Source organism: Camelus dromedarius, chromosome 16 (genome assembly GCF_036321535.1).
Source record: "Camelus dromedarius isolate mCamDro1 chromosome 16, mCamDro1.pat, whole genome shotgun sequence".
Taxonomy (NCBI): Eukaryota; Metazoa; Chordata; class Mammalia; order Artiodactyla; family Camelidae; genus Camelus; species Camelus dromedarius.
Genome location: NC_087451.1, coordinates 42,502,430 through 42,521,537, shown reverse-complemented (window position 1 = coordinate 42,521,537; position 19,108 = coordinate 42,502,430). Strand labels below are relative to the sequence as shown.

At 41.3% G+C, this 19,108-nt stretch overlaps 1 protein-coding gene across 9 annotated transcripts in view; it reads right to left on the bottom strand.

Moving 5' to 3' along the window:
- ATP6V0A1 (ATPase H+ transporting V0 subunit a1) overlaps positions 1-19,108 on the bottom strand; it is a 48,948-nt gene that overhangs the window by 10,570 nt on the left and 19,270 nt on the right. For 4 of the 9 annotated variants that reach the window (XM_031468738.2, XM_031468743.2, XM_031468741.2 and 1 more), the window contains exons 10-19: positions 16,555-16,767; positions 14,528-14,678; positions 13,180-13,319; positions 12,174-12,331; positions 11,649-11,739; positions 9,234-9,352; positions 8,448-8,664; positions 7,959-8,066; positions 2,864-2,971; positions 1,877-1,894 (exon numbers count right to left, since the gene is read on the bottom strand). In XM_031468738.2, coding sequence (XP_031324598.1) covers positions 1,877-1,894; positions 2,864-2,971; positions 7,959-8,066; positions 8,448-8,664; positions 9,234-9,352; positions 11,649-11,739; positions 12,174-12,331; positions 13,180-13,319; positions 14,528-14,678; positions 16,555-16,767 — 1,323 coding nt within the window. Of the gene's footprint in view, positions 1-1,876; positions 1,895-2,863; positions 2,972-7,073; positions 7,149-7,958; positions 8,067-8,447; positions 8,665-9,233; positions 9,353-11,648; positions 11,740-12,173; positions 12,332-13,179; positions 13,320-14,527; positions 14,679-16,554; positions 16,768-19,108 lie in introns of all 9 variants that reach the window. The other 5 variants (XM_031468740.2, XM_031468744.2, XM_031468742.2 and 2 more) reach the window with 2 other exon arrangements.

The window sequence follows — 19,108 nt, the reverse complement described above, 5'->3', positions numbered from 1 at the left end:
CCCTTCCTCCATAGAGCTGCCTGCACCACCAGACTAACCCTAGCAGTGATTTCCTTAGGGATCTTTCCCCCACTCCCGCCCAGTGTTTGTCAGGGGCCCTCTTTCTGGGCTCCCCCAGCGTCCGGCACACCCTGACCATGGCATCTGTTACCCAGACTATCTCCTCAGTTTGACTGAGAGTTCCTTGAAGGCAAGGTCTATGCTTTCCTTCTCTCAGTTCCTGCAGCACTAAACAGAGTGCTTGGCACATGGAGGCTGAATGGGTGGGTGGGTTGGAGGAATGCACCTGGTGAGACAACACTGTGGGGAGAGGTGCCACCAACCCTTGCTCAATGGTTACAGCCTTCAAAGAATTCCCAGACCATCGACAGCCCTGGCTCTGGTCTGCAGCTGGACTGGGTGCCGCCCCCAGGAGAGGCACTGATGATTCCACTGGGCTGTCTGTGTGGGACAAACAGGTTTTCACAGCCATGCAAAATGGGAAAGTTCTAGAAGTAGGCTGGACTTAAAAAAAGTTTTATTTGAAAACCTTAGATAACTGTGAAAGTTATCTAAATTTGGCTATAGAGAACCAGACTGTGTATGTGCCTGATAAAGATAAAATGTCCCAATAAGGAAGCTATGAGAAGCTGAACCCCCGAGGGAGCTGGGAGGCCAGAGCCTGGGGAGGCTGAATTCTAGTCTATTTCCTTTAAATGTCCAGCCTGGGACATGGCTACAAATGAGGACTGTGCTGACAGGGACCAGGGCACTGGGGCTCCACTAGGAATACACTTAGAAAGAGCAGTATTGTTGGAGGTGGCATTCCTGGGAGAGGGCTGGGCTCCTCACTAACATGGGCACACTCCCACAGGGCACTTCCAGGTGGCTCAGCCTGACTGTGCACCGATGAGTGGAACACAGAAGCTCCTGGATGCCAGCAAAGGAGCCTCTCTGGCCTTTAGGAAGACTGAACACTGTCTGCTTTCACAAAGAACAGCAAAGCTTTACACATTCCCTCCCATTTACCCTTTAGAGAGGACCAGGAGAGCCAGAAAAGGGGAGGGTTCACAGGTCTAGGTATTTCAGAAAGAAATTTGGGGAGAAAGATGCAAACAGTGCAGCAAGGCCTATTAAAAACCCAATTTGAAACTTGTCTATTGCTAAATGAATTACTGCTGAACTAGAAGGCCTCTTCTACTCCGGATGTAACCTGAATATTTAACCAATTTTCTTTCTACACTCTGTTATTCTCTATGTGTGGCTGATATAATATGAACTCCTTTCATGTAGATGGATTGTATTTTTCTGGAATGCATCTGAGAGGTAAAGCCTCCTTTTGAAAGCTGTCTGTCTCCCACGTGGCTCACATGGACGTAAAGCTGACCCCAAGTGAGGGTCCCAGCATTCTCACTCCAAGCATCATCAAGCTGGTGAGGGCAGCAGGAAGAGGCTGGCTGCATCTCAGATAGTGAGGAAGGGTGAGCTTTCCCAGAAGCACTCAGAGGAGCAGGGGGAAACAGTTACTCCCAGGGGCAGAGGACCAGACACATCACAGGAGAGGAAGGCAGAGCCAGTGGGATTTAACTCCCAAAGGGAGTCACTTCAAGAATGCCAGTGCAGACATTACTTGTAGCTCCTTGCAAAGCCATTCTCAGAGGCATTAGATCAGCAAAGTCAATGAAACAAAGACAGAGGTGACCGACATGAGATGCAGTTAATGGAGATGAGCTTTTTCAGAACACAGGTTCATAAGCTGGTTAGAAATGGCCAGTGAGATGCAGGATGCAGGGGTGTCACGTGTGGCCCCAGGATGTGGCAGGGTCAGCAGAGTGATCACAAGGACGGGAAGAGAAGCCCAAGATACACATGAAGCCAAAGCCAGCTTATTTCTTACCACTTCGTCCTCGGTCGGCTTGAAAATACAAATTAACACTTAGTGGGAAGCCACACCACACACAAGATCACAAGTTATGAGCACAAAGCTACTGATTGCTTCTTGGTGGGGGAGGGAGGACTGAATACTAAATGGTCTAACATGTTGGAGGCAGGCCTCCTCAACATACACAGAAAGCAAAATCAGCAGGATTTAGAGAATTGAGATACTTATTTTTAAAAGGCACCCCAAGCCTTGCAATTTCTTTTTTAAAAAGTCATACACACATAGTGGAAGTGGTCAGTCAAACTGCAAGGTCCAGCCTCCTGGGTCCTCAACACCTATTCTATTTGTTTTAAAAAGAATATAATGAATAGATGAGATTCAAAAGTTCAGCTCAGAGGCTTTGTGGTATGAGTGGTCAGGCAAGGAGACTGGATTTTTAAAAACTGAGCTTGGAGGTGGTGGTTTAAGGAAAAGTCTAGCTTGGCTAGACTTCACTCTCCCTGTAGAAAGTAGGCAAATAACATTTTTAAAAAGCTCAAGTAAAATGTCTGCAACAAGAGCATGTTAGCACAACAGGACCTCAAAAGACCAATGATGACAGCTCCAATTGGAACCATTCTTAGGAGGGGCAAAAGAGGAAGGAGCCGCCTAAGTGGGCCGTGTTCCCAGTAATGAGAGCTGGGACACTGGGGCCCTCTCCGCCTCGGCCCAAGGAGAGCAGTTGGTAATCGGGATCTGCACGCTGAGCACAGCGGGCCACTCGGAATTCCAGAAGCCAGACGACAGAACAAAACTGCTGTGGGCTCTGCAGGCAGCACCTGGAGCTTAGAGCAGGGGCCGCTGGAAAAAGCTGTGGTGCCTTGAGAGGTCCAGAAGGCGGGCTGATCCTCAGGAAAAGTATTTTCATTTTTCAAGAAGCTGACTAGAATGAGGCCACTTAGGTACACAAGACGAGGGCTGACCTGAGGCGGAAGGAGAGGAAGCCCACACCACTGATCTTACCTCCTCTGCGTCCTCTGAATGGGTGGAGAGCTGGTCATGCTGAATAATCTCAGCATCCTCCTCTGTCGGTCCGTTGCCCACCCTGATCCCACCAAAGTTGAGAGTTCCCTACACAGATGAACAGAAAGAGTAGAATTTGCCTGGGCTTTAATGTGACATTCTGTGAGGTAGGGAAGGTTGACGGTTAGTACATTCACATCTCAGAAAAGAATATATTCTAACAACAAAAACAAATCCCACTGATCGAACAGCTCAGTAAAACCAAACCACTGTTCCCACCCCAACCACCACCGCCCGGGCCCAGCCCGAATTACATGTACCACCTCGTTCTGAGCAGAGGACACAGGCAGGTCTGCCTGCTGCTCCAAGAGACGCCAACCTCGCCCTGGTCAATGCTAACTGGGAATCCTCCTGAATGAAAAGCTTAATACCAACAGACTCTCCTAACAAGCGTAGCTCTATCTGTAAAGACTTCAGTGGCCAAAGTTTTCTGGAACCAAAGATTAGACTTCCTAAGATGGAGGGGAGCCAAATGACATGGTGATTGCAACGTGGTCTGATAAGCTTTCAACAGGAGCCCAAGAATTCCAGCAACCTCTCCCTGAAATGTACTGGGTCTCTGCCCATGAACAAAGGACTTCCTAGGTCACAGGGAAAACAAAAAACCAAAAAAACCCCTTAATGTACATTAGCTTGTGGCTAGAGAATACTGAGTTAGGAAAAAAAAAAAGGCTCCTTTCCTTCAATGGAGGATTCTGGAGTGTTAAAACAACTTGGAGGAGAGGCATGTGGGGAGATGCTGGTTGTTGCTTCTCATTTCCCAGGCACAGTTCTCAGCAGGGTCTCCAGAATGGGAATTTCTAAGTCAACCTGATTTGGGTTTACTGAGGCAAAAGGACTCTTAGGGCACAAATACCAGGTAGAACAGGGGAATAAGTCTAACAGATGCCAGTTAGCGCTAACCTGCCATGGAGAGAAAAGGAGCTAAAGAAACAGCTCCTACACCCACTTCTTGTGGTTTCTGTCGGGGGAGCCAAACAAGGCAAGAGTTCGAAGGCTGTCCTGCTGCAAAACAGCCTCCAAGCAGCAGCACAAACAATGTGCAGGCAGCTTCAATCAGCTGCCCCCAGGTCCCCACTGCAGCTCCACCTTTTGGTGTGCTCCTCTGACCACAGCTTATGACCACGAGACCTCAGTGATTGGACAAATTCTCTCTCTTCTTCTAGCGGTTGTTCTCACATGCTGGTCAGAGAACCAGCTGCATCAGAATCACCTTGAAAGCTGCATTTCGTTAAACAGAAATTCTTAGATACCACTCCCAGAAATTGTAAATTTAGTAGGTCTGGGGTGGGGCCTAGGAAATCTTTTTCTCTTTCTTCAAAAAAAATTGTTTGGAGGGAAGAGGGTATCGTTCAGTGGTAGAGCACATGCTTAGCATTTAGGAGGTCTTGGGTTCAATCCCCAATACCTCCTCCAAAAATAAAACAAATAGACCTAATTACCCCCCCTCCAAAAAAAACTAAAAAAAATTTTTTGGAGGGGGAGGTAGTTAGGTTTGTTTGTTTGTTTGTTTGTTTATTTACTTATTATAACAGAGGCACTGGGGATTGAACCCAGGACCTCAAGCATGCTAAGCACACACTCTACTACTGAGTTATACCCTTCCCCCAAGGAAATCCATATTTAAAAAATATTTCCCCAAGTACAAACTGTAATCATTTCAACTGTCTATCAATATTGAAAAGGCATGTACACACAAAAAAGGCATGCTCCCTTTGAGATAGCAATCCCACTCTGGGAACATCTATGCCTCTGAAGTTTTATCTAGATACATGGACAAGGATGTTCCCTGTGTTACTTGGAATAGCAAAGAACAGGGAACAACCAACATATCCATTAACAAGAGAATGACTACATAATTTTAGCACATCCAACAGAATGTTCTATGGAATGCTAGGCAACTATAACAGTATCACTATGAAACAAGATACTCTAAATTTTTATAAACCTGATAAATCAAGGGGCAGAAGAGTGCTACAACTTAAAACAAAATTGCTAATGTGCTTTAAATATACATGTGTACATAAACATATTTCTAACAGTGTGTGATAGACATGTGCAGAAAAAAATTTAAAGGCAAGATTCCCCCACCTGCTAACAATACCCTGGAGGAGGATGCGGGGGGTGGGGACGGAGGGCGCTGGGGACAGGCAGGCTTTCAGTATCATTTGTATCTCTAACCAAGTGCACCTATTGCTATAATTTTATTTTTAATGTCAGCAGGGGGTTGTCTGGGTCATGAATTATGGGCAATCTTTATGTCTTTTCCCACTTATCCATTTTGTTTTAATGTCCTAAGAAACAAATTTAAAGTTCACCAGGTGATTCTGATGTGTAATCACACCTGGGAACCGCTGAAGCCCTGGGCACCTCCAGGTCACACAAATATTACACTCAACAACCCTCAAAAGGTAGCCTGAAAGTGTAACAAAGGTGCACTTTCTGCATCACTTTCTGTACAACACGAGACAGGAGAGGACCCCAGAGTACCCTGGGGTGGGTCATAGGGTAAAGGAGGGCTTTAAGGCCTAAAGCAGAAAGCCATTTCAGAAGTTTTCCCCAACCAGCAGATGAAGTGAGGGGCAGACAGGTTAAACCTCCCAGCCAGACACTGGTAAGTGTCCCTTCAGAACAGAGGGAATGTGAGTTACAGGAAGGAGGATGAGACACACACATCAGCATAAAAAAGAAAAAAAAATTAAACTGTGGTACACTGCCTACAGACAACCAAGAGGACTGAGAACAGGACAGAAACATATCGGGATTCACATCCTTAGCCCCTGGGGTCAAGAATCCAGGACCCTTGCAGAATGATCACCCTGATACCTTAAAGCTGCTCTCCAGAAACAGATGTTTGGCTAAAGAAACAGTGGGCTAAGAAGACTCGAATGTATAGGTTTCCAGACTGGGGACTTTTAATTTGGACAGTATCACAGAAGAGGATGCCAGATTTAAAAGTATCAAGACTGATGCATCAGAAGGGCTTTTTTTTTTTTTTTTTTTTTTTTTTAAAGAAGTGCATCTTAAATAAACTAAGCCTGGTAGAAAGAAGGGCACGTGGAAAGAATGCCAATGAATGGACAGTCTGTGCTTTAAGGTTTTTTGTTTTTTTAATTTCTCAAAGGAAAGGAGAGAGTTAAGTCTCCACTTGAAGATAATTTTAAGCAGCAACATTAAAATATCTTCTGATCCAAAATATCAGCCCTTTTAGACTAGTTCAGAATAGCAGTTTTCTAAGTTAAAATGATCAGAAACACCTAATGAAGGAAATGGTCATCCATCTAAATATTTATTTATTTAAATATTCATTTATTTAAAGGAGTAGGATGCTACTAGAACACAGCAGTACAGGAGTCATCACTACTGGTGAGATTTTAGAAATCTTACAGATTCATTACCTAGAATAGACTAGGCTAATCTGATTCTCAGCACATTATAAGATTTTGGTTAAGAGACGTTTTGGGACAAATACTGAAATGCTTAACATTCAAAGTGCTGTTACTGAATCATGAGTTAGTACTGGAAGAAGGAAAGATCAAAACAGAAGATGACTTTGGCTATGACACCAGATGTGGAGTACACACGAGACACACAGCAGAGTGAAGGTCTCAGTGAAACAGCTGAAGACATGAGGCTTCTGAGTCTCTCACGAAAAAGTCAACATGTACAAGCTCCCAGTGGAAAGAGAGTACGTCACAACTGAAATGAACCAAATGTCCAAGCATCACTCTGAAGCAGAACTGTAAAGTGTGGGGAAATCAATTCAAGAATCACAGAGATGTTATCGCTCCATGCTTTAAAAATCATTCAATACATGGTCACAGAACACAGACACAAAAGTGGATGAGTCCAAGAGCTGCCCTCTTGGAGTGAAATGATGGACCTGGAGAGGGTATGACCACCACCTTGCTTCCATGGACATGACTGTGCTTATATACTGAAGAGAAACTTAGCAGACCAATGGTCAAGATGCCATCAGAATCTATTCCTAAGAGGTGGAAATCTTTTCTGCCATCATCTCAGTGAGTAACAAGGACACTTCTCAAGAGCACACACATCCCATGCTCTTAGGATAGTTAAAAAGAATTCTGCTGCACTGTTTGCCACCTCTTTCAACAAAATGATGGTTTGTTGGTTTCAATTCACTCACTGTTGCAGCCACTGCTGCCTCTAGTCCCTGTTGGCTCGGGGTTGGGCTGACTGGGGCCTCCACAGGTAGCCCTTCCTGATACTGAACAGAAGAAAAGAGGAAGGGAGAATGACACAAAAGAGGGAGGGAGTGAAAGGGGAGACGAATGGAGGGCATGGAAGGATGAAGATGGTCAGAAAAGGGAGAAGGAGGGTCTTGTAACTCAGCTGCTCTCCAATAGGAGTAACAATCTAACAGCCGTATGAGAGTCATGCAACAAGATCTTTCGGGTTTTTCCAGGCAATGTAGTAAGTAAGCATTATTGCATAGCCAGAAACGGACATCTGGCAACTCAAGTGTGTGTGTGTGTGTGTGTGTGTGTGTGTGTGTGTGTGTGTGTGTGTAAACACAAGTATGCATGCTGCTTTTTAAAAACATAAAAAGTCAATGTGCCAAAACTTTTTTCCCGGATGTTTTGGTTGGTGAAAGTATTAAGATCTTTTCTTAAAAGAAAATGTCTCAGCATCAGCCCTGTGGTTGTCCAGGCCAACCACATGAGTGGGTTCGTCTGCAGCGCCTGCAGCCTTGCTTTGGCTGATGCTGCATCCAGACAGGTCCAGACCCAGATTTTGCTGAGCACAGCATGACTGGGAAAGGTAAAAACTTATGACTTGTTCTCCTGGGCTACTCAAAGCTGAGTCTGGATGTCTGGGCAGCAATTACATGTTTGTTTTCGTTCTTTGGTTTTGTTTTGTTTTTAATGCAGGTCCGGTGCTCATGCTGGGATATAACACAAATGCATTTTAAGAGAATACAGACTTATGTACAACTCATTATACCCAATGAGGAAGTGTCTTGATCTTAAAAAAGAAATCTAGTGACTTTCAGCAACAGAAATACACCCACCAAATGCTTCCTCCTCAAATACTGACGGCGAAGGACGAGTGGTTTAAACAGTAGCATCCAAGGTACACACAGTAGTGCCACCACTACCAGGAAACACTGAATTCCTTTCTGCAAAGTAAGAAGGCCAAGGCACATCACATTAATTGAATACGCAGTTTCCAACTCCAGCATAAATTTCCCTAAAAGAGTGTTGTCTTGCTGATCTATGCATAAATAACAAATCTAGTTTCTCAAAATAATTAGTATATGTTGTGGCAAAGTCCAGGATTGTCTACATGATGAGAGTTATAAATTCTACCCTTTCTGGATACAGAAGTTACATCCTCCAAAAAAGGAGGATGGGCTGAACTTAGATCAGGATGCATGGACTGAAAACCAAACACTATAGAAAGGGATTTTTTTTTAAAAGGCTTTTTCAGAGTCACAAAAATATCTGGCTTCCTGACCTAGAATAACCACCTATGACAGTCCACTTCTGGTTTGACGCACCTGTCCAGAATACAGCATCGAGTTACCAGAGTCCCCGTAGGAAAACAGGAACATGTTTATGAAATGGATCAGAAGGCTTGGTGCTTTCTCAGATGTGTAAGCATCATAGGCCGTCCACTTGTAAAAAATAAGGATAACCAAGTAGCCAAACAAAGAGGTCATGAAGATTACTTCCGGAATGAATCCAAAGTAGATATTCAGGGGCTTCTTGAAATAGCTAAAAAGTAAGAGAAAAAAGTGTCAAAGATGAACATACCCAGGGTCACCTCTATACCAAGTGGAGTGCTTACAAGATTTTGTACCTAAAACTCCCTTGGTCCTGTGTTTATCATTTTAAGAAGCAACAGCCAGAAGCCATGGAGGCAACAAAGACAAGCAGGATTAACTATGACTTCCAAGCTTTTGGACCTTGGACAGCTCTAGTATCACAACCGCCCCCCAACCCAAATCTCCCATAAGAAAGAGATGGGAAAATCTAGTATATTCTGAGACCACAGTTCATAATTTTATGTGAGTTACACATCAAGGGAAAAAGAACGTAAGTCTCATTTTGATGAAAATCGCACAAGGTTTTTTCAGAGATCTTTAGTACAACTGTACATTGTTGAGGGACTAATATTAAGTAAGCTTCATTTAAAGAAATGAGATTTTTATAAATGTACTTCTTTAATACAGAACAGTGTTCTGAGTTATTAATCCCTCCCCAAAGATGTTATGATTTCTTTAGGCAAAAGTGCTGTCTAAATAAACTATGTGCATTCTTATATGACAAACAGAGCAACTCACGTATGGTTGAAAAGGCTCAGGCTGACTCCAAACAGCATGTGGATGATACCAAGGATAACAGACATCTTCATCTTAAAGGAGTTGAGGAAGGTCAGTTTATTGGTAGCAATGTTCCAAATCTGTCACAATCCAAGAAAACAAAAAGGCATTAGAAAGAGTTCTCAAATGGAAAAATAGTCTAAAGACTCCTTTTTTTTTTAAGTTATGGAAAATCCTAAACATACACATAAGCAGAGAGAATAGTATAACAAAATCCCATGAACCTGTGGCCCAGCTTCGACAATGACTCCCGTTCATCTTATTTCAACATCATACCCCCCAACACACTCCCCGTCTCCACACTGTTTTGAAGCAAAGTCTAGATATCATTTTACCTGTAAATATTTCAGTATGGGTCCCTAAAAGGTAAGAACTCATTTTTAAAAATTGACCACAATACTGTTGTCGCATCCCAGAATATTAATGATTCTTTAATATCATGAAATAGCCAATATTACATTTTCTTGATAATATCCTTTTTTTTTTTTATAATTCATTTAGTCAAAGCAGGGTCCAGATAAGGTCTATATACACTGTGAATGCTGATACAGCTTGTAAGTCTCTGATTTCCCTCTAGCTCTTCTTCTTTATTCCTTACAAATTATCTACTGGAGAAATTGGGACGTTTATCTTGCAGACACTCCCACAATCTGTGTTTTGCTAATAGAAACTCTGTGGTGCTGCTGTTCTATTTTTAGATATTAATTGCCTTAAGCTTTGTCACCTAAGGCCTGGATGCCTGTAAAATTTTCCTGACAATTCTGCCTCCACTTGGCCGTCAGATTCTGTTTCCTAGCTCATGACGCCGATACAGTCATATTCCTGTGCCTAAACCTCTCAGAACCTCGACTGTCATCTCTCTACGATAAGGTGCAAACTCTATACCCTATGAAACAGATCTTCCACCATCCAGCACAGCATCTTCTTTTCTGAACTGGCCTCTTCATGAAAGGCTCTTCCTTGGTGACTTCTAATCTGAAAACTTGTGGCTGGTTCTCTCTGCAGCCCCAGTGTCGCCTGAAGTTCTACGACTCCAACTTCCTGATGGACATTTATACCTGAGTGTCCCACAGGCACTTTAAACTCAGTATCTACCTTGTAAGCATCAAATGCGATGTTTGCAAAAACAAACAAACAAACAAACAAAAACTCTGTAACTACAGAACACTATATAAATGTGAGGTAATATTATTGCTCGACTCCAAGCTACTTGTGGACAGGAGCTATGTCTCAGAATTATGTATCTCCCTCAGCAGGCACTATGCCTTGCAGACAACAGGGATTCAGTAAACATTTGTTAAATGCATATGTGAAATGTTATTAAATCTCTCCAAGCCTTAGTTTCTTTATCCGTATAATACCTGCCTGATAGAATTGTTTGGGGATAAATCAGATATGCTGAGGGCTCAGTACAGTGCTTGTCCCATAAGAAGCATTTCAGTAACACTGCTTCTATTTTAATTATAATAACTTTGTATCTCCCAACCTCCATTCTTTTGCACATACTTTTCCTTGCCTACAACAATCTGAAATATTTTTTGAAGGCCAGATTAATCTCTGCCCCAAACCCCTTTTTTTAAAAAAAATATGACACCTTAACCTTTCTGGTCCATAATGATCTGCTTTTCCTCTGGAATTATGTGATCCTTACAGTCTAACACTTAGACTTAAATTCCCCCCACCTCCCCTTTTTAAGTACACAAAAGATTTGATCATACTTTATTTGCCTAAGTACTTGAAAAAAAATCAAATTTTGGGATAAGCTTTTGTGAATATGTAAAGAATGGAAATCTAAAATCCATGAAAAATAATATATATATTATATAAATATATAACTGAATAACCAGACTGTACACCAGAAATTAACACAATATTGTAAATCAACAATAATTCAATAAAAATAAATAAGATAAAACAGAATAAAATCCATAGAAAAGAGCTATTTTTGCTTTGTTAAAACATCTGCTAAAAAATGAAAATGAATATATGTATGTGTATGTATGACTGAAACATTATGCTGTGCGCCAGAAATTGACACATTATAAACTGACTGTACTTCAATTTTTAAAAATTTGCTAAAAATAAAAACCAAACTATGTTAAACAGAAATAAACTGGGAAGGAGTCCTGAAAACCAGTCTTCCCAGAGTCAATATTATTAGCCACCTCTAAAATAAGTAGTGCAGAAAAAATTACTTGGCTCCCCAAGGCATTTGGGTTTCTTGTGGGTTTGAAGTACTCTGGACAGACACACAGAGGTTTTCCAAAAATATGTTAACTAAAACCCAAATAACTATTTATCTTCATTTAAATTCTCTTACTTTCGGTTACAGTTAAAAATTTTGGTATTAGACATATAGGACAGAAGTGCTCTTACTGGATCGATGCCAAAAGGATATGGTCCACCAAAAACTCCATCAACAGCTGGGTTCAGCTGGAGGACAGGGTTCCCCCGAAGTGTGTCCTCCCTACCAGGTTAGGAGAAAAGTGCATTAATTTTTTTTATCAAGAGAGGAAAACTACTGGGATCAAGAAACTGATCCCAAAAGAAACTACCACAGCTATCTCGTCTCCTCAGTAAAAGAGGAGGGACTAGCATCAGAGTGAGAAGGTATTAGTGATAAGAAAAAGAAAAATTAAACACACATACAATATATACAATATACACATATAAAAAGAATCAACGTGCCTAATTTACAGTTTCAGTTCCATGATACTGCTGAACAAATCACAACGCAATTCCCAGGCTGGAGCATACACAAGAGGAGACACCATATTCTTTTGGAACAGAGACAGTGTGCATCACTTTCCAAAGAAGTGTTAGTTTACCACTTGTCTGGAAAATCAGAGCTGAGGACCATGAAAGGAATAAATTTTGACTTTTAGCTTCTTTGCAACTTACGTCCAATTATATATAGTGAACATCGGCCGTACACTCCAAGAAGACCCGAAGATATTAAGAGACTTGGAAAAGCAGTCATTGTAGATGAGACCAGTGTAGATGGAGAACACACCCATCAACAGAATAATGTACCGGCCGCTGAACACAGTGCTAAACATCTGGGAGTCAGAAGGAAGAAGTCAATGAAATGTACTGCTCACTGCAGCTCATTTTGTGACAATGCTATTTAGAATATACTAGAGAATTCCTCTCACACTACTTTACCCTATTCTGGATCAGAGGGCTTGGAGTACAGACCAAAATACAATGATAACAAGAAATTTGCTGTCACAGCATGTGGCCTATTTAGTGTTAAAATGAACATAACTTCTCTATTCTCTAAATACTCTCTATAACATCTGTATACATTCATGGATAAAAGACTTCTAGATCATGACTCTCATAATGAATGCTTGAGAAATTATAAAGTTTCAGTCCAACCCAGATGTAATTTAAATATTACCTCATCTTCCAATTAACTGGTGGTTACTGGTGGGGAGAGGGAAGGTGGGAGGGACAAGATAGGGATAGGGGATTAAAAAGGACAAACTACTATACATAAATAATTTCAAGGATATATTGTGTAGCACACAAAATACAGCCAATATTTTCTAATTAACTATAAATGGGTGTAATCTATAAAATTTTTGAATCACTATGTTGTACACCTGAGATATATATAAATATAAAATATAAATATATTTATAATATATTATAAATCAACTATATCTCAATAAGCAATAAGTAAAAATAACTTCCATCAATCATGCTAGAGGACAGACTGAATTATCCTTCTGACTGTAGAAAATTATTATAAATTTGTTGCCATATGAAGAGACAATGATAGTATGCAGCCAAAGATTATAGGAGAAAAATACTAGAGCTATGTCAAGAAAATAATAAAATTATCTTATGTTTCTGAGTTTTTATCAAAAAAAAAAAAAAAGAAAGAAAGAGAAAACATTACCTCATTCTCATTCTTCTGAGAGAGGATCCGGCTCTCCCTTAACACCATCCACACAGCAAAAAGGGTCATCAAAATGCCATGGCCAAAGTCCCCAAACATCACAGCAAATAGGAAGGGGAAAGTGATGATGGTATATGGAGCTAACAAAGAAAACAAAGAAGGAAAAAAGCAAAGTACAGAAAACAGCAACAACTCCCAACATACCACATTTCTCTTCATACTCTTAAGTTCAAAGTAAGGTGACTTACTCCCAAGCTGTCGGTCAGAGGGACTCCCAGAAAATAACTTCCATGGTAGGATCTGCACAGCCTCACAAAGCAGCTCTGAAGGCATCCAAGCTACTGCCAGAAAGTTCTGTCCTAGACTTGGCAACACTGTGGTTTGTTCTTCTAGTCCTTTTTCCTAACCTTTGGTTTATTGATCCTGGGGCAGGCCAGCTTTCCTCTCTTGTGCAGCAACCAGCTGAATGAAGTGGGAGAAAGCCCAGACCCTGGAGTAGGGCAGGTTCCGCAGAAGGCTCCCACTGAAAATGGACTCTCAGACTCTTTTTTTTTTAAGGTTTTATTTGGGGAGGGCAGGTGGTAACTAGGTTTATTTATTTTTAGAGGACATACTGGGAATTGAATGCAGGACCTCATGCGTGCTAAGCATGTGCTCTACCACTTGAGCTATACCCTCCCCTACGATTCTCAGACTCTTGATTTAATAATTTACTCTTCAAACAGAAGAGAAAACTGCCTTGTGCCTAAAATTGTCAAAATTGCTATTATTTTCTCTGTCTAATCTGGAACAGGAAAATTTTTTTCATTTTTCAGTTTTATTAGGTAGAACTGTTACAATTTGCATATATACAATGTATTGCACATAAATACATATACACAATATTTTGCATGTATTTTGTTAAATTTATACATTTGTACTGTTCATTGTTTCTAAGACTGTTTGGCGCTTTAGCTTTTTAAACTTACATAGTTATCAAAGGAATAAAGTCACAGGGAAGCTATTTTAAAATATCAATTATCTTGGAAAAAACTTTGCTTGAAGCATCTCCAGCAAATGATATGCAAGAGAAAGCCCAGTACTTTAGAGCCATGGGGACAAACAGAGGACTCTAATCTACAGAGCTCATTTCTACACAATTCCTATAAAACCATCTCTTAAAGGAGTGCCACCCAGTGATAAATCTCACTCCCTACGTCCAAACAGGCACAGGAATTACACAAGAGCTGTGGTCTTGACAATATCTTTAGTTTTAAGCCAACTGTTGTTCAGTTGCATACAAAGTGAGGCATTAAAAGAAATAACAAAGAATAAAATCTCTAGAGGGAAAAGATTCAAGCTTTTTTACCTGGATTTATCTCTCGGTAAGTTCCAATTCCGTAAGCATCCACTATGTTCTGAAAGCCACAAGTAAACTTGTTGGTTTTGTTATAGGTTGGGGGAGTCTGGTTTGTCTGCATCCTGTTCAAAATGGAGGGCACGGTGGAACCACTGTGTTCCTGGGAAACATTAAGCACATATATCAGAAGTAGGTCATTGGCCTAACTGACTATACAGGTATATGTATTTATGAAAACTCATCGAGCAGTACACAGAAAGTATGTGTGTTTTCTTTCATGTAAATTATATCTCAATCTTTCCAATCTTTGGGGAAACTGGAACTAGCTATAAATTTTACAGTAAGAGATTTAAATGAAGTCTCAGGAAAAATATCCTAACTTTGAAAAAAAAATAATTCTAAAATGTGTGGCCAAAAAAAATGTGGTGCCACTTTCTCTGGAGACATCCTTATCTCCAAGTATCACTGTTCTCTCCTCCTGGTATGGAGAAAGCAAAGTTATTCTCTGACTTTCCTCCTTCACCACCTAGTCTTAACTCCCTGTAGTCTAGCTGAGCACTCTTAGTCAAAGTGCTGGCTCATCACCAGATCCAAAGGTCTTTTCTCTCATGTGCAAACCCTGACACTAGAGATCTTCCTCTTCTGCTCACTAACCGTGCCCTTTCTGTCTCCTCCTCCTCTGCCTGTACCACTGCCGGGCCCCCGAGGTGCTACCCTTAGCTTCCTCATTTTTCTCTTGGAGATCTCATCCCTTCCAACCTCACAGATCCTATTTCTTTCATTTTGCCCTTTCTTTCGAGAACCTATCCCATTACCTGCTTGACATTTCCATGTGGCTTTCTGTTCAACCCCTCAATGTGATTGAAGCTGAACTCACCACCTTTCCCCTATTAATATGATTCCTTGCTGAGCTTTTACTTCCATTAATGGAACCATTATTCTACCAGCTGCTCAGGTCTGATGCCTCAGAAACATTTAAATTTTTTCTCCTTGTATTTCTCCTGCACATTGCTAGACACCTAGTGTACCTACTGATACTTCCTTTAGAATGTTTCACAAATCATCCTGGTTTGCTTTTCCTTGCCCAGACTTACTGCTGGGGTTATTATCACCTACTTTGTTTACAATAACCTCCCCACTGAGCGCCCCCCCCCCCCTATAGATTCTCTCTACTCCCCAATCCAATCCAGATACTATCGATGGATTACTCTTTTAAAAGTGTTTTGATCATGTCTTTTCACTGCTAAAAAACTTCCAATGCCTCTCTATTCCCTCTGGGATAAAATTTAAACCCCCTAACTTGGTATTAAAAACAATTAGGTTCCAGTCCACCTGACCCAGGTTTATTTACCTCCCATTCTTTCAGCTCTCCTGTGACAATTCCTGCTTAGGCCCAACCATGCATGGTAACGCTGTACTTCTGTCTTTGTCTGTGCTATTTTCTTCTCATCATTGCCAACCAACATCTTACCCATTCTTCAAAGCCCTGAGTAAATGCCACCTTCTTCTTAAAGCTTTTTCTGATCCTAGTTGGAAAAGCTAGCACCTTCCCTCCACACACATAAATTACTCTTAGCACAGCCTGTCTTGTATGCTTGCACATCAGCCTCTCCAAGTAAATCAAGGTACTTGAGAGCCTATTTTTTACACATCTGTACCTCTCGGCCCCCACATCAGTGCCTTAAACAGGGCTGTAGCTCTAATTAACTACTAAATGGGACCATGAGGGTTATACTATGGAACTAGTCTAATGGACAGAGACAGTGGATCAGGACATTGATGTTCTCGTTGTGAGCTACCCTGAAGGATCATGGATATGTGCTTAAATCACTCAATCTTTTTTTGAACTGCAATTTCTACATTTGGAAAATAAGAATATACGAAATGTACTGTCAGGAAGCCAGATGAGTACAAGATGAGTATATTAAAGAACTCTGAGACTAAAAATGCCATAAAAATTTAACTGATTAATGTTACTGTTGATGGGAACCTCTCTTCCTGGCTGTAGGCTGCACTGCTAGCTGTAAGGGACTCACCGTGCCCCTTCTGAGTGCAAACTGGATGGAGTCAAGGTCAGTGACAGGGCACCAGACCTCCGCAATCAGGCACTTTTGGGTCACATCTATGTTGCACAGGTTCAAAGTGTGGTAGATAGCCTTCATCTTCCGCACTTTGATGAACCAGACACGGATGTTCTTAGCAGCTGCCTGCAGAACCCTCTGGCGGTGATCCTCCGTTTGATTCAGAACCTTTTGGGAGAGAAAGGAGCAAGAGAATGATCCTTCTAACACCAGTTAACACCAGTCTTAAACATCAGGATATGAATGGCAAAAAGGCACAGCTTTCTGAGAAGGGTTGCTCGGGATCTGTTTTTTTCCTTCCTCCGGCTAGAATGGGTTTTTTTTTTTTTATTTTTGGAGGGGAGGTTGGCCAAATTATAAGAAATTAGAGTTCCAGTTACTAACATTCATTTTCATTTAGTTTCCAGCTGAAAAGAAACCTGAGAAAATGTTTTATAGCCTTTCTCCCTATACTTAAACTTCCCACCAAATCCACGGCAGAATGATGTAGGTCATCAGCTTTTATCTGGATCATTAAAGAGCATTGACTTCCCATGTAGAGCCTGTAACTCAGACTCAAAGAGGTCAGCATCACAGGCCCAGGAGCTGACCAAGCCAACAAGTCCATACTTAAGAATCGCAAGCTGCAGAACCCCCTGCACATAAGCCAGCATCAGGGAATGGTGGGAAAGAGGCACTGCTGAACACTGTCATCTGCCTGTACCAAGAGAGACTCCATGCCAGGGAGGAGGAGACAGGAGACACCACGGCCTTTAGAGGGGATTTAGACTGCCACATACCACTGTCATCACAGAGCAGATAAGGCTTAGTTTTTCTGTCCCTTTGGAAACCAGTACAGATTTCCCTTGGAGGAATCACACTGCTAAGACTAGAGTGGGAGGAAGGGCCAGGGACACTTTACATTCTACTGCCTTGTTTATCACCGAATATTTAAGATTTCTATAGCAGAACAGGGTCTATGCCAAAACTGGACAAACAACCCACCGCTCACACTTCTGCATCAGAATCTATCTTAAACCCCCACATTTGTCTGAAGAGGAAAAAACTACATACTAATCATTTTACCACAAGTCTCCATCATAGCTGGCTTTTCAAGTTAGTTCAGGAAAAAAGTAGTAACTGTTTCCTGAGAAACTGTTTTGGGCAGCAGAAAGTAACTTCCATAGAGAGGTTTAAAAAAAAAAAAAGCCATGGCATGCTAGGGAAATTTGTGTATCACATGAGACTAAAGGAACAAAGCTACTTTCTCTCCTTCTGGCTGCTGCTGATTTCACAATTACTATTTAAACTTCTCAGAGGATGCTAAATAAACTTGCAAGAAACGTTCTATTTGCTTTTCTCTTTCCTCACCCGCCAATGCCTACCTCTCCCTCCTTGGTATTCAATCTCTTTTTAATTAAAAAAACTTTTTTATTTATTTTATTTGGGGGGAAAGGTAATCAGGTTTTTATTTATTTGTCTTTAGTGTAAGTACTGGGGATTGAACCCAGGACTTCGTGCATGCTAGGCATACACTATGCCACTGAGTTATACCCTCCCCCCCATTCAATCCCTCTTTAAAAGTTTCAGTTCATACAGTTCTGTGTTTTAAAAATTCTAGTCATTTACAATGACTATTAAACATGCTCTTTAAAATCTACCACAATCCTACCTCACAAGGAAAGGATAGGACAGCCCTAGAACCCAGAACATACTAATACGACTTTTCACCCACCAGCAGTTCTAAAAAACTCTCTTCCCTTGGTTAAACAGATAAGTGTATCTCAGAGGAGCCGGCAAGAGGTCAAGTTAGTGGGTCACATACAGAAAGATGAGAAAAAGTGTTGAAATGGGAGTTACAACATATCTCTGACAATTCTGCCACTGCTGGAAAGAACTGCCTTTGGGATTAAGTATGTTTGTTAATGTTTCAAGGGGGCAATCACCACATTCTTTCAACAGGGAACAAAGCTCCAACTGGGCACCCTTTTCCTTCCACGTATGTATGAATCAATCCTTCCTGAGAACTCTGTGACAACGCTGGTGTGTGCAAACCACACACACTGCAATTTGGTAAAAAGCTAACACAGTCTTTTCTTGGGTACAAGAGTGACACCAGGCCTCTTTGGCCAGACTCAGTGGTTTAGATCCAAGGTGACCAGAAGGGTGCACACCAAGTTGTTTAAGAGTGGCTTCCTCTGGAGGTAGAATGTGTGTGTGAGAGACAGAACTGATTTTGTATATACTTCTGTAGCATTTGATTTTTTTTCCCCTTAATTAAGCATACTAAATTTTATTATAAAAATATCTCAAACTCAAGAGGAAGGGAATTGAATATGCTAAGCAACAACGATTTTAGGTGCATAGCATTCTTGTCTTATTTGAAGATGATTAACGCCATTTTTAAGTCACTCCCCTTGGGAGCCGAGGAAAAGTTTCAGGGGATGACTTAAAATAGCAAACGAGAAATGTATCCTGGGCTGCTGCAGGTGCCTCATAAACTGTTAGTGTTTCAAGGAAGTGAAGTGTT